The 13949-nt window shown below is 44.7% G+C and overlaps 1 protein-coding gene across 3 annotated transcripts in view; it reads left to right on the top strand.

Annotated features, from left to right (window-relative positions):
- Positions 1-13949, top strand: part of VPS35L (VPS35 endosomal protein sorting factor like) — a 129402-nt gene that overhangs the window by 18987 nt on the left and 96466 nt on the right. For all 3 annotated transcript variants that reach the window (XM_030847144.2, XM_060285773.2, XM_060285774.2), the window contains exons 7-8: positions 2926-3054; positions 8979-9063. In XM_030847144.2, coding sequence (XP_030703004.1) covers positions 2926-3054; positions 8979-9063 — 214 coding nt within the window. The remainder of the gene's footprint in view (positions 1-2925; positions 3055-8978; positions 9064-13949) is intronic.

Below are 13949 nucleotides of genomic sequence, written 5' to 3'. Positions count from 1 at the left end.
GTTTGGGACAAGGTGCTTAAGAGCTTGAGCTCTGTGCCTCAGTTTACTCATCTGTAAAGTGGGGGTGCTACCTAGTACCTGCCTCTTAGGGTGATTACAGGGGATTACATGAGTTAATGTATATGAAGTGCTTAGACCAGCACCCAGCACATGGTACGTGCTTTGCAAATGTTAGCTGCTGTCACCATCACCATTATGAGTCTAGAGGCCTTAGCTTGACCGCTTATTAATGGGGTGCCCTTGGGCATTCATCTTCCTGTACCCATTTCCTCATCTGTAAAATGGGGATAAAGAATGCAGTTGTGTAGGCTGAATGGGAATGCTTTGAAATCCACAGAGGTCCCTATAATGGCAGTTGCCATTGCTCTGTCCTGCATCTTGCCCCAGTTTCAGGGTCCTTCCAGCTCTAAGACCAGAGTTGTTAGGTGCTCAGCAGAGTCTAATAGTCCAATATTTTATTTTCCAATTCAGAAATGACATATTTTGAATTGGGGCGCCCGAGAGCCTCAGTCTGCATGTCATCAGTCAACCTTGGCTGGTAGGAAGGGAATTGCTAAGGGTTTTTATCAAAGCTCTTTTGTCTGTTGAGTATCTGAAAGTCACTTGAGCTGGCTTACATGGAAAATAAGGACTGTATTGAAGGATACTGGGGCACTACCCTGAACCCAAAGGCACAGTGGCCTGGAACCAGGAACTGAAAAACCACCCAGAACCCCAGCAGCTGTCCTCTGTGTCTCTTGCTTCTGTGTGGCCTCCAGACTCTTTCTAGTTCTCCTTTTTTTTTTTTTTTTTTCCTGCAGACTGGTTTCCTTGCTTCCCCCGCTCACAGGAGCACATGGCTGCCCCATGGCTTCCAGGTTAACATAGCATATTAGTCAGGATAAGACTAGGTTGTGCTGTGATAACAAATGAACCCCCGTATCTCAGTGGCTTAATATAACAGAGGTTTATTTCTTCCTCACATTACTCGTCCAGTGTAGGTGACAGACATACCACCATCTTGTGGTGCTGCCATCTCAACATATGGCTCCAGGGTTGTCACAGCAGAGCTGAAGAAAGGGTCACTTTTCACTGCCTCAGCCCAAAGGGGACACATGCCACTCTATTTACCACCCATTTGCCCAAACTAGTCACGTGGCTCTTCCTACAGCAGAGGGGCAGGGAGGATCCTGTCTCACAGTTCAAGTGACCAGTTCAGACTTACTGAACCTCCTACTTGTATTCCTTTAATAAAGAGTTCTTCCAGCAATCCCACTCCTGGGCATATAGCCAGAGAAAACTCTAACTCTAAAAGGTACATTCACCCCAGTGTTCATAGCAGCACTATTTACAAAAGCCAAGGCATGGAAGCAACTTAAATGTCCAACAGATGAATGGATAATGACAATGTGGTGTATTTATACAATGGCATATTACTCAGCCATAAAAAAGAATTAAATAATGCCATTTGCAGCAACATGGATGGACCTAGAGATTATCATACTAAGTGAAGTAATTCAGAGAAAGACAAATATCATATGATATCACTTATATGTGGAATCTAAAATATGATACAAATGAACTTATTTACAAAATAGAAGCAGGCTCCAGACATAGAAAACAAACTTACGGTTACAAAAGGGGAAGGGGCAGGAGGATAAATTAGGAGTTTGGGGTTAACATATACACACTGCTATATATAAAATAGAAAAACAGCAAGGACCTACCGTATAGCACAGGAAACTATTCTCAATATCTTGTAATAAACTATAGTGGAAAAGAATATGAAAAAGAGTATATATATATATATATATGTATAACTGAATTACTTTGTTATACATCAGAAACTAACACAACATTGTAAATTAACTATACTTCAATTAAAAAAAAAAAGAGTTCTTTACTTTGGATTCCAGGCAACATTCATATAAAAAAGATTTGGTTCCTGCTCTCCTCACGTGGGTTAGCATGACCCTCACTCCTGTGAGCTGTGCAATCAGCATCTTAGCAGTAGGCAAGGATTAGTGAGCATGTACTGTGTGCCGGGTGGTGCCAGGTCTTTACATATGTTATAATATTTCATCCATGTGATGGCCTTGCCCTCTTCTGCCGTGGGTTTTTGCTGGGTCTGCTCTCTGTCCTGCATGCTCTCTCCCTGGTCTAGTTAACAACCCTCCATTGCCTAGTTAACGCCTGTACACCACTGAGAGTTTGTCTCAAGCACCACTTGCTCCAGGAAACCATTCTTGACCACCATTCTAGAGTCCATTCTGAGATGAACCTTTCCCCCAACATTTGAATATCCCTGAAATTGGACTGTGTCTCTCAATTGGTGCATGTCCGTGATCGGCACTTTTTCTTCCTTAGTGGTACATAAAACAGTTGTGCTTCTTAAAACGGGCACCTCAGATTCAGAGAACTATGATATGTGTCTTTGTAGAATTGTTTCCCTGAGCATTTGTCTCAGTTTGTATTAATGTCCATCTTGTCCTCTGTACCTTAAACTCCATTAGTGCTGAAACAATGTCTTTTTGCTCACCTTTGTATCTGGGGCATCTGGTATACCATACTTGCCTGGCACACAATACCCCCCAATAACTATTTGCTGAATAAGGTGAGTCCTGTTATCACTGTTCACAGAAGAGACTCAGGGAGGAAAGCAGCTCACCAAGAATCATATGGTTAGAATGTGGCTCAGCTGGGAATGGGCTCAGGTCTGACTTGTGTTCAAGGCCAGTTTTTCAATCACTGCCCTCTAGCCATCTTTGCAGAAAACTCAAAGAACCTCTTTGATTACAAGACAGAACTATCAATCCTGGTCAGGATATGAGGGGAACTTAAGAGACCAAAACTCAGCTAATACTCAGTATTGTTCATGGGGGCGAGGGGGGAGTCCAACAATGTTTTTTCTTCTGTGCCTGTATCTTTCTACTTTTCTGCCCACAGGGATCCCAAAAGGAGCTGTTGAATTTGACTCAACAGGATTATGTGAACCGCATAGAAGAGCTCAACCAGTCGCTGAAGGACGCCTGGGCCTCGGACCAGAAAGTGAAGGCTCTAAAAATAGTCATCCAGGTCAGGTCGAGTGATTTTTTTTTTTTTCTCCCCAGAATTTCCTTTGTAAAACTCCTTTGTGGATAATTAAGGTCTTCAGAGGCCTGCCTTCAGGGTCTTACCCTAATTTTTTCATCTGTTCTATTTTCACGTACTTCCTGTGAAAGGCCATAATTATGAATCAGTGTTTTTATGAGATGGCTAATCCCAGGGCCACCATGTGCAGCTGCATAGGTTGTGCACTGTGCAGTTCCAGGAAATTCACCCTAGGTTACAGAATTACTGATGTCCCCCCTGGGTTGTGCAGTTCATTGGCCCTGTTACATCACCTGACACATTTATGATTTGTGTAGACTAAAGATTGATCAACTGTCTTTTGGGTTTCCTTGACCAAATTGCTTTGTATCTTTGGAACTAATGGTTGTGTGTCCCTGATATATGCATTTTGGGGTCATGTTCTGCATAATGATGTGACAAAGAAAATGTATATACAGTGTTAAGAGAGGTATGTTTGTTGAATCCTCTTTGTTGATGAATTTGTTAATCCATGACAGCTCTTGGATCTCAAGAGCAAGTTCCACAGGGAAAACAGCTTATTCTGTTTCTTGACTCTTAAGATCATCCCGTCTTGTCAAAACACGCTCAGAAGTACACGGTAAAAGGAGTAACGTAAGCATTATGCTTTTCAGAGCAGAGTTAATAGAGAATTTCTGAACAGCCATTTTAGTTCAGAAGGACAAGATTTCATCCTTGTTTATTGTCATGGGAATGTGACATTTGTTTTCTTGCTCTGGGAGTCTTTACACTGGGCACTTGAAGTCTTTTAAGATGACACTTTGTATGGCAGGTGCTATGTTTTTGGTGTTCATGACAGAGGCAAACCCAAGCCCTTTTCCCTTCCATCACTGTTGTTAGTTGACAAAGCAAATACTCTGAAGAAGATTTCTCTCATCCTGCAGGCATGTGATGGAGGCTGCTTGCTGAGTGGCTCAAGTGAGAGAATATCTAAACTAACAAGAGCTTCTTCAAAATATTTTTGTTGGCAACATCTCTCCATAGAGTATTGTGGTATAGAACTGTGACTTCTAAGAGTTTGACATCTGGAGGAGATTTGATTCATGTCTTCCCAAAGAAAATAATCATGAAACTGTTTAATTAACTCCACATCTAGCTAATAGTAACTGTTTGACTTGCAATACTTTAAAGACTGCCTTCTTTATCCAAAAAAGCTAGTCAAGGTACATGGAGAAATGAGCAGTTTCCCTTATTTGCTCTGCAGTAAGGTTTTACTTTGTTTTTTCAGCTTTATTGAGGATATTTTACATATCCTACAATCCACCATTGTAAATGTACAATTCAGTGATGTTTTTAGTAAGTTTACAGAGTTGCCCAGCGATTACACAATCCAGTTTTAGAACATTTTCATAGCCACTGCCCACCCCCCGCCCCCGCCCCACCCCCTGCCCAAATTTCCTCAAGCCTGTTAGCACTCAAACCCTGCTGCCACTTTCAGCCTTAGAAAAACCACCGATCTGCTTTCTGACTCTATGAATTTGCCGTTCCTGACGTCTCATGTACGTGGGGTCACTCATTATATACTCTTTCGCATCTGGCTTCTTTGACTTACCGTGTTTTTGCGGTTCATCCATGTTGTAATATCAGTACTCTGTACCATTTTTCTGCTGCATAGTATACCACTGCATGCATAACCACATTTTACTTATCCATTAACAAGTTGATAGACATTTAAGTTGTTTCCACTCTGGCCATTATGAGTAATGCCGCTGTTCACAATTGCAAACAAGTCTTTGTATGGATGTATATTTTCATTTTTCTTGGATAGATTCCTAGAAGTGGAATTGCTAAGTCATATGGTAAGTTTATGTTTAACTTTTTGAGGAACGGCCCAATTGCTTTCCAAAATGGCTGCACCATTTGCATTCCCACCAGCAATGTATGAGGGTTCCAGTTCCTCTATATCTTTTCGATCACTTGTTTCGTTATTGACCATCTTTTTGATTATAGCCATCTGAGTGGGTGTGAAGTGGTACCTCATCGTGGTTTTAATTTGCATATCCCTACTGACTAATGATGTTGAGCATCTTTTCATATGTTTATTGGCCATTTTTATATCTTCTTTAGTGAACTGTCTATTCAAGACTTGCCCATTTAAAAAATCAGGTTGTTTGTCTTCTTGTTGAGTTGTAGTAATTCTTTATCCTTGATACGAGTTCTTTATCAAATACATGATCTACTTGTATTTTCTCCTAGTCTGTGGCTTGTCTTTTCATTTTCATAATGGTATCTTTGGAAGTGTAGGAGTTTAATTTTTTTTTTTTTTTTTTTGTGGTACATGGGCCTCTCACTGTTGTGGCCTCTCCCGTTGCAGAGCACAGGCTCCAGACGCGCAGGCTCAGCGGCCATGGCTCACGGGCCCAGCCGCTCTGCGGCATGTGGGATCTTCCCGGACCGGGGCACGAACCCGTGTCCCCTGCATCAGCAGGCAGACTCTCAACCACTGCACCGCCAGGGAAGCCCTAGGAGTTTTTAATTTTAATGAAGTCCAGTTTATCAGTTTTCTCCTTTTTGGCTCATGCTTTTGGAGTTGTATCTAGGAACTCTTTGCATAACTCAGGGTTGTGAGAATTTCTTCCTATGTTTTATTCTAGAAGCTTTATAGTTTTAGCTCTTACATCTAGGTTATATGGTCCATTTTGAATTATTTTTTTGTATGTATGGTGTGTCTAAGTTTATTTTTTTCCATATGGATATCCAGTTGTCTCAGCAGCATTTGCTGAAAAGACTTATTTTGACACCTTTGTCAAAAGTCAATTGGCCATAAAAGTAAGGGTTTATTTCTGAACTCTCAATTCTATTCCATAGATCTATAGGTATGTCCTTATGCCAGTACCACACTTGATTACTATAGCTTTATGGTAAGTTTTGAAACTAGGTAGTATAAGTCTTTTAACTTTGTTCTTCTTTTTCAGAATTGTTTTGGCTCTTCTGGGTCCTTTGCATTTCCATATGAATTTTAGGATCAGCTTGTCAATTTCTACCAAAAAAAAAAAAAAACCTTTGGGATTTTGATAGGGATTGTACTGACCCTACAGATCAGTTGGAGAGATTTGCCATCTGAAGCAGAGTTAATCTACTGGTGCATAAATTATGTATCATTCATTCTGTTGATAGGCATTCTTTTCTTTTTCCTTCTTTCATTATTATGAACGATGTTGCTGTGAACGCTGGTCACGTCTGCTGGTGACCATATAAAGTGTTTCTCTAGATGAAGGCCCATACCTAAAAGTGGAATTGCTCGGTGTAGGATGTGTGCCTTGTCTGCTTTTCCAGACAGTGCCAAGTTATTTTCCGCAGTAGTTGTGCCAGCCTGCACTGTAGTAGCAGTGGGAGTGTGAGAGTCTGTGCCTTTCAGTGACCTACCAAAATTTGGAATGAGCAGACTTTCTATTTTAATTTTTCCAATTTAGGAGGTAATAACATCATATTTTACTGTGGTTTTAATTTGCAATTCCCCGATTATAATAAGATTGAGCACCTTTTCATATGTTTATTGGCCATTGGGGTTTCCTTTTCTGTAAAATGCCTTTTGTTGATTCCTTTTGCTAATTTTTCCATTATGTTATTTGTACCTTTCTTACTGATTTTTAGGATTTAAAAAATATATATTGTGGGCAGTAATTGTCCTCTGATTAATTAGTCTGCTTCCCTCCTTTCCTGCCTTCCTTCTAGCCATCCATCTAGTCATACTTTCTTATACTGAACCATAGATTATCTTTTAATTTATCCATTTGCTTTGGTTCACATTTTTGGTTTTTAATGCCAACTTAATTTTAGGAACTGCTAGTTTCCTTCTAGAATCTTGCTAATTGGAAACAAATGAAAAGCATTCTTTTAGTATTTTTTCCGCAGTGTTAATAAATTCGATAGCAAGTATTTTAGGCAGAGTAATTCGTCAGTTAGTTGCTCAGGAAGTGTTTATAACAATGATTCTCAACCTTGGCTCACATTAGAATCACTTGGGAGCTTTAAGAAATCCTGATGTCCAGGCTGCGCCCCAGACCAGCTTAATCAGAATCTCTGAGAGTGGGATCCAGGCACTGTTATTTTACAAAGCTTCCCAGATGATTCCGAAGCTGAGAACCCTTGGTTTGTAGAATGCTCCTTTCATCCAGAATGTGGTACAGATTGCGGATCTCAGGAACCCAGTGTGTCCTGGGCTTGTTTCAGTGCAGCAGTCACCTGGGGCCCTTGTTGAAAATACTGATTTTGGAGCAGGGAATCTGTTTTTTTAACACATACCCTGGGGGTGCCTGATTTTTATTGGTTTAGGAAACTGCACCAAAGCTTTACAAAAAACTGTGGAATCTTCAAAATAGTGATTTAAAAGGTAACTTCAATTTATGACATTATTATGATTTTAACTTTGGATAAAAAATTTTTTCTGCTTCCTATTGTCTTTATAAAATACATGTTCTGTGACACCAGCTTGGGAGACAAATCAATGCACAGGTGTTGGGAAACGCCAGCTGTGTTTAATTTGAAATCTTCTGTTTGAATTCTCTCTCCCTCTCACCTCACCAGTGGGCAGTAACCCATCTCTGAGGGGCTCTGGGTAGGAACTCAGGAGATGTCACATCCCTAGGAACCAAGAGCTGTGTATTGTAAACAGTCTCTAGGATTCAGAACTGTTTGTTTTTTCCAAGCCCTGAAATCTCATGGGGTAATTAATTGTTTAAGTTGGAGCTCTCATAAAAGGCATGTGAAAAACACAAAGCAAGGTGTCAGGAAGTGGAGTTCTGTGTACATCCAAATGCCACATTTGGTGTCATTGCCATTGTTTTAACAGCTTACATTCCCCTCACCTCCAATCCCCAAATAACATTCGGGCCATGAGAGGATGTTTTACAAATTAGACACATTGTTTACTTTTAGTTACATAATGCTAAGGAGAAACTTGATGAATGTAATAATTTAGATATTGTGTAACAAAGCCAAACTGAAAACACATGTCAGCCTACATCTTGATATGATGAACTTTCTAGCCATTCTGTGCACATCGGAAGCGCATACATATGAAAGGACCCTTTCTAAATGTCCAAATAGTTTTTTTTCTTTTAACGTGACATTTTTCTGTCTGATATAATATGGCAAGGTTTTCTAGTTCCTTATCCAGACTTCTGAATTTACAAGATTTCAGGGCATTACTTCTAGTTCTTCGAAGGAGAGATAGATTTTTGTTTCTGATTATACAAGATGACTTCATCTGGGGTGTTCGGGGCCACGTTGTGTGGCTGCCATCTTCCGTTATGAGTCCTGAACACGTCGATGGCCCTCTGGCGTGAGTGATGGCCGAGGAATTGAGGAATTCCCGGCAAAGCCAAAATGTTCCTGGCTTGCAGAGCACAGTTCCAGAGAAACATGTAACTCTTTGAAGCTTGTCACGTTTTCTTTTAGAAGGAAATTTAAGAGTAAGTATAAATAATAGGTGCTAGTTTAAGAAACCCTAGAGATTTGCCTATGGAGTCATTTCATAGAAAAGAACATTTAAGCATCACGACCATCCTGAAATAGACCAGCGGAGGCAATGCTGAAAGGATGGCGTCACCTGCGGGGACGCTGGTTGACTTCTCTGGTGACCGAGTGCTGACCCCAGTTCAGACCCTCTGGATAAGATTCCTGAGTCGTGGCTTCCTGAGGGAGGTGATGGTGCCTTTCATGAAGAGGCTCTCTTGTGAGCAGAGTTGACTCCCTTTGTCGAAAGCACGGTGGTTTTGCTTGTCATTATACCTCCAGTGACTAGCACTAGGCCTGGCACATGGTATACACCTCCACTTGTTTGTGGAGATCCTTAATTTTCCAGGCCTGGAGTGTTCCAACCCAGTCAGACACGACAGTGACTTTTCTTTTCTCTTCTCTTTTTCTAGTGTTCAAAGCTTCTTTCGGACACGAGTGTTATTCAGTTCTACCCAAGCAAATTTGTCCTTATCACCGACATACTTGATACATTTGGTAAGTACTAGTTTTATTCATCTCAAATCTAAGAAGTACATTTGTTTTGCCAGAAGGTGGATGGTAGAGTTGCTTTAAATTGGGTTCTGCTGTGGTTTAAATTACTAGGTAAGTCACGAGGGAGACCCAAACTCCCACCCCTACCCTTGCTCCCCTGCTCTAATGAGGGGAGCAAGGGTGCGGGTGCTGTTTTTAAAAGAATTTTAAATTGTGTGTTTCTAACCTTCTGATAGGCTAGTGAGGCGAGTGAGTCAAGCAAGGCAGGCTGGGGAGCACACGTCTTACACAGACCAGCCTCGGTCCGTCGCCGGCCGGCTCATGGCATCTGGAACTCACTTTGTTCAGAACTGAACCTGGCATCTCCTCCCAGCCCTTCCCCACCCACGCTGGGTTTCTGTCTCAGGGGATGGCGGCACCATGTACCCCCGTGCCCATGCTGGAAATCTGAGTCTTCTCCCCCGTGCCCCGTGTCCAGCCCGTCACCAGGTTCTTCAATTCACCCTCCTCAGTCTCTCCCCCATATGTCTGTTTTTCTGTCTTCTCTGTTAAAACTTTAGTCCAAGCCCCTGTTCTCTGCCCCATGGATGATGGCTGCAGCTCCTATGCGGTCTTCCTGCGTCACTGTGGCTGCCCCTCGTCCCACACTGATCTTCCCGATTGATCACTCCCGATTGATCTTCGGGAGTGCAGCAGAGAGGTTTAGACTGAAGAGATTAATGACCAGGAGCCCCCTGGAGAAACAGGAGGTCTCCATGCTGCTTGGGGATGGTCAGTGGCCAGAACATCGTGCCATTAGCAGTTTGCCCAAACCGTGCAGCGTGTAGGCTGTACGTGGCGTTCAGCAGAGAGGTGCCCCGCAGGAACTAGGAGACAGTCATCTTCTGAGAACTGAACACACAGGGGGTCGGAGCAGACCTTTGCTGTCTTGCCGAGGAAGGACCGATGGGCTCTCAACCTGACAAGTCTTGTCTGTGACCCATTGAAAGGTCAAATGTGTCAGAAAGTGAAATGTCATTCAGAGAGACCCATTTATTTCTGTGCAGGAGACCGGGGGCCTGAGTGTATTAGCTAGAATAAGTGATAGAAAACCTAACTCATTCATTTCCTCGTGGAAAAGGGGGGAGTATTTATTAGCTTATGGTGAAAAGGCCAGGGATAGTTTCTGGCTTCAGGTATAGCTGGATTTAGGAACTCAAACAGTCTCTTCAGGACATTGGCTTTTTCTAGTACTTTTTCTTGTGTTGGCTTCATTCTTAAGCTCCACAAGGTGTCCTCAACTTTTATCAGTTTTGCTGCTACTAGTCCCAGGACAAGGAAGGAACTTTTATCCTCGCTTTCCAACAGAAGTCCCGGAATTCCATCTCATTGGCCTGGCTTGGATCACACGTCAGACCCTGAGCCAGTTATGGGGTCTGGGGGATGAAATGTGCAGGCTATCCAGAGCTGGTCGCCCCAAAGGAGAAAGGGTGATGCTGTTGCCAGAGGAAAGGGGAATGGGAGCCAACTGGGTTAAAGGGAGAGATGTCCCGGCCAAACGACGGGACCTTTGGGTTCAGATGATCCGGGAAGGTGGTATCGGGCACTCTGCTGGGTGCTGAGGTTGTGTCAGCAAATACGAAACAAAAATCCCTGCCTTCGTGGGCTGTGCCAGAAAGAGAGGATTCGCAGAACAAATAAGTAAACCTGATTGTGTGTTAGACAAGGATTGGTGCTGTGGATGAAGAAAACCCAAACCAGGGCAGGGTGAAGCGGGCAGCGCTTTTATGTAAATGGGGGGTCGGGGGAGGCCTCGCTGGGAAGTCACTGTGTGGGCAAGTACTTGAAGGAGGTGAGAGATGAGCCGTATGCTGGCAACGTGGGGCCGGCTTATGACCAAGGAACAGCCAGTGCAAACACCCTGGGGTGGGAGCAGCCCTGGCAGGTCTGGAGAACTGAGAGGCCAGCGTGGCTGGAGGGGGGCGGGTGGGGTGGGGATGTGGCCAGAGAGCCTGGTGGGCCATGTAGGCCGTTGGAAGGACTTGGGCTTTGAGCCCGAGGGCATGAGGAGCCGCCCAGGGTGTTGAGCACAGGAGGCGCAAGTTCCAGTTTGGGTTTTAATGGGCTCCCTCTGGCTGCTGTGTTGAGACTAGACGGTAGGGCGAGGGTGGAACGGGGGGCCCGGTTGGGAGGCCGGTGCAGCACTCCAGGTGAAAAATGAGGGTGGCATGGCCCCGGGGTGGCGGTGGGGTTGGGGGAAGGTGATCCAGGACAGATGGGTGCATTAGGCTCTCAGAACAGATATCCATCGCACACCCCTTGGGCCTTGACCTGTCCTCATACCCAGCTTGCCTTCCGGGAGCGAGGATGTTAGTCAGCGAGAGAGGCCAGTGGCTATGTCTGGTTCCCCTGACAGTTCTGTATCTCATGGTGAGTCGACACATTGGCCTTCTGGTTTCCCTCGCCAGCCTCCTGCAAGTTTCTTTTGCATGAGTCAGCATCCCCGGGTGAGACTAGCTCTGAGACCATTGCTTGAGCCTGCGAGCCTGGCCAGATCCAGACGTTAACCTTGTGAGAATATGGGGCGGCCGTCTGTCAGCCTCTGTGGTGGCGGCCCAGTCCCATGCCTCGGCCAGCCGGGATGCGGTGTAGATGCCCGCCGTCCTTGCTGTGTCCCAGAAATTAGCTGGGCCAGGAGCGGAGAATAACGGTGATAAATCCTCAACAAATCAGGGTTTTCCTTGGGCCTGCCTCTCTGTTCTAGGTGCTTTAGTGATCTTAAGTCATGCCGTCCTCATAACAGCTCTATGAGGTAGGGTCTGTAATTATCCCCACTTCACAGACGAGGAGCCTGAGGCACAGGGAAGTAGCCCCCAGGCTAGTGAGGGGCAGAGCTGGGACCCAAATTGAGTTCTCTCTGCAGTCAGAGCACCTGCTTTATTTCTCTTGTACTTGGCTCACGGGGGAAATTCTCTCTACAAAACTACAAACGCGTGTACCTTTGACCCAGCAACTTTGCCTCTGGGAATTCATCCAACCCAAGTGACTGTCCATAGGAGACCAGTTAAACAAACGATGGCACGTCTGTATGCAGCAGTACAGGAGGCCTCTGAGAGAGAGGACGTGCTGTGTTCCAATGTGGAAAGATCCCCAGGGTACATTATCAGGTGAAAAACTCAAGATGCAGAACTGCTATGGGGTATGTTCCGTTTTGTTTAAGAAAGGAGGAAAACTTAGAGCGCTTGGTTGTTTTCACTTGCGTGTGCCTAAAGAAACATTAGAAGGATCCCCAAGGATCCTTCAGAGGGTGGCTTGAGCAGTGAGCTGGACAGGACGGGCTGAGGGAGAACCTTCATTGAGTACCTCCTGCAGCCTTTTGAATTTTGAATGGTGGCCATGTTTTACCTCTTCAAAGCATTCCCAGAGGTACCCTTGTCCAGATCTGTTGCGAATAGCTTTCCTCAGGAGCGCGAGGCAGCCTGCGTGTGCAGGTGCTCGAGACACTTTGTTATGCTTTGGGGCTAATGAGCAGCTTTCCCCTTTTAAAAAGGGGGCGGAACTGGCCTTGCTTGGGTGGCAGCTCCGAGTGCTGAGGTCCATCGTGCATGTGTTGCTGGTGGTCAGTGGTTGTGAACGAGGCTGACCGAGGGTGGGAGCGTCTTGCTGGGCAAGGATGCGGGACACGGCCCCAGGCGTCTGCATCGGCAGCGCTTTAGCTGGGATTTCCCTGGAGGCAGTGAGCACAGAGCTGGGCTCTGGCGTCTCTCTGCCTGCATTCGTTGCCTCTCCTCCTACAGGGTTGTGTGAACTTGAGCCTTGGTTTCTTCACTTGTGAAATGGGCATAATAGGCCTTGCCTCTGGGGGTTTCTGGAGAGAATTAAATGAGAGAATGTGTAGGAAGCACGTGATGTCTTTCCTCTTCTAGGAGCTGGCAGGGTCAGTGTGAACAACTTAGAGCTGTGGCTGGCACAAAGTAAGGTGCTCAGAAACTGTTAACTGTCGTCACTGTTGTTAACGATCTATATTAGTGTCCTTGATTTATAAGAAAGTGAATCAAGAAAGAAAATCTAGGGTCAGGTATTACTTCTCAAAATAGTTGTCCACTAACTTAACAAAGGAAAACAAATATTCACCAAACTCTTTTGGCCAAAAATGGTTTTGTGGTTAAAGGCCTTAGAATATGAAGGTGAAATATAAAAGTTGTGCTTTCGTTTTTAAAAGAAAACTAGTTTTGGAGAGATGGCAAGCTTTTTGTGGAGGAAGAAAAGGCATGGTTGCCCAGTGTGGCTTGCTGTGCTGTGGGATGGCCAAGGTAAACTGCATGTAATTCCAATGCCCGGGGGTTCTGTGCTCATCTCAGAGGAGGCCTCTCTTGGCATCAGGTGTGGCTGCCTTGGGGAGCCCGTGACTGCAGGTTACTTCCTGCCAGGAGGACAAAGGCAGGTGGCTTTGAGAACTGGAGCTTGGTCCCTGAGGCTTCCTGGCAACTTCTAAATTGAATCCACGGTTTGGGGCAGTGATTCTCATCCTCGGCTGCATACCTGGGGAGCTTTAAAAACACTTCTTTCTGATGGTCACGCTGTGCTCCAGATCGTTTGCGTTAGCATCTCTGAGAACAGACGCAGGCATCAGCGCATTTTCAGTGCCCCAGGTGCTCTGAGTGTTCAGCCAAGGTTGAGAACCCCTGGGTTAGAGGGAGGAGGGAGGCACCCACAGCGCCTGCCTGAATCAGTGGTTCTCACACTTGAGTGTGTATAAGAATTTCCCATTAAGGTTATTCAAAATTCATATTCCTAGTCTTCACCCCCCGGAATATTCTTTTTCACTGGCTCTGAGGTGGGCCCCAGGAATGGACATTTTTAACAAGTGTCTTTTGGTGATGGTAATGTAAGTAGTCCACACTGGGAGA

Source organism: Globicephala melas, chromosome 15 (assembly GCF_963455315.2).
Source record: "Globicephala melas chromosome 15, mGloMel1.2, whole genome shotgun sequence".
In the NCBI taxonomy this organism is placed as follows: domain Eukaryota; kingdom Metazoa; phylum Chordata; class Mammalia; order Artiodactyla; family Delphinidae; genus Globicephala; species Globicephala melas.
Note: the sequence above shows the minus strand (reverse complement) of the source record. Positions and strands in the feature narration are given on the sequence as shown.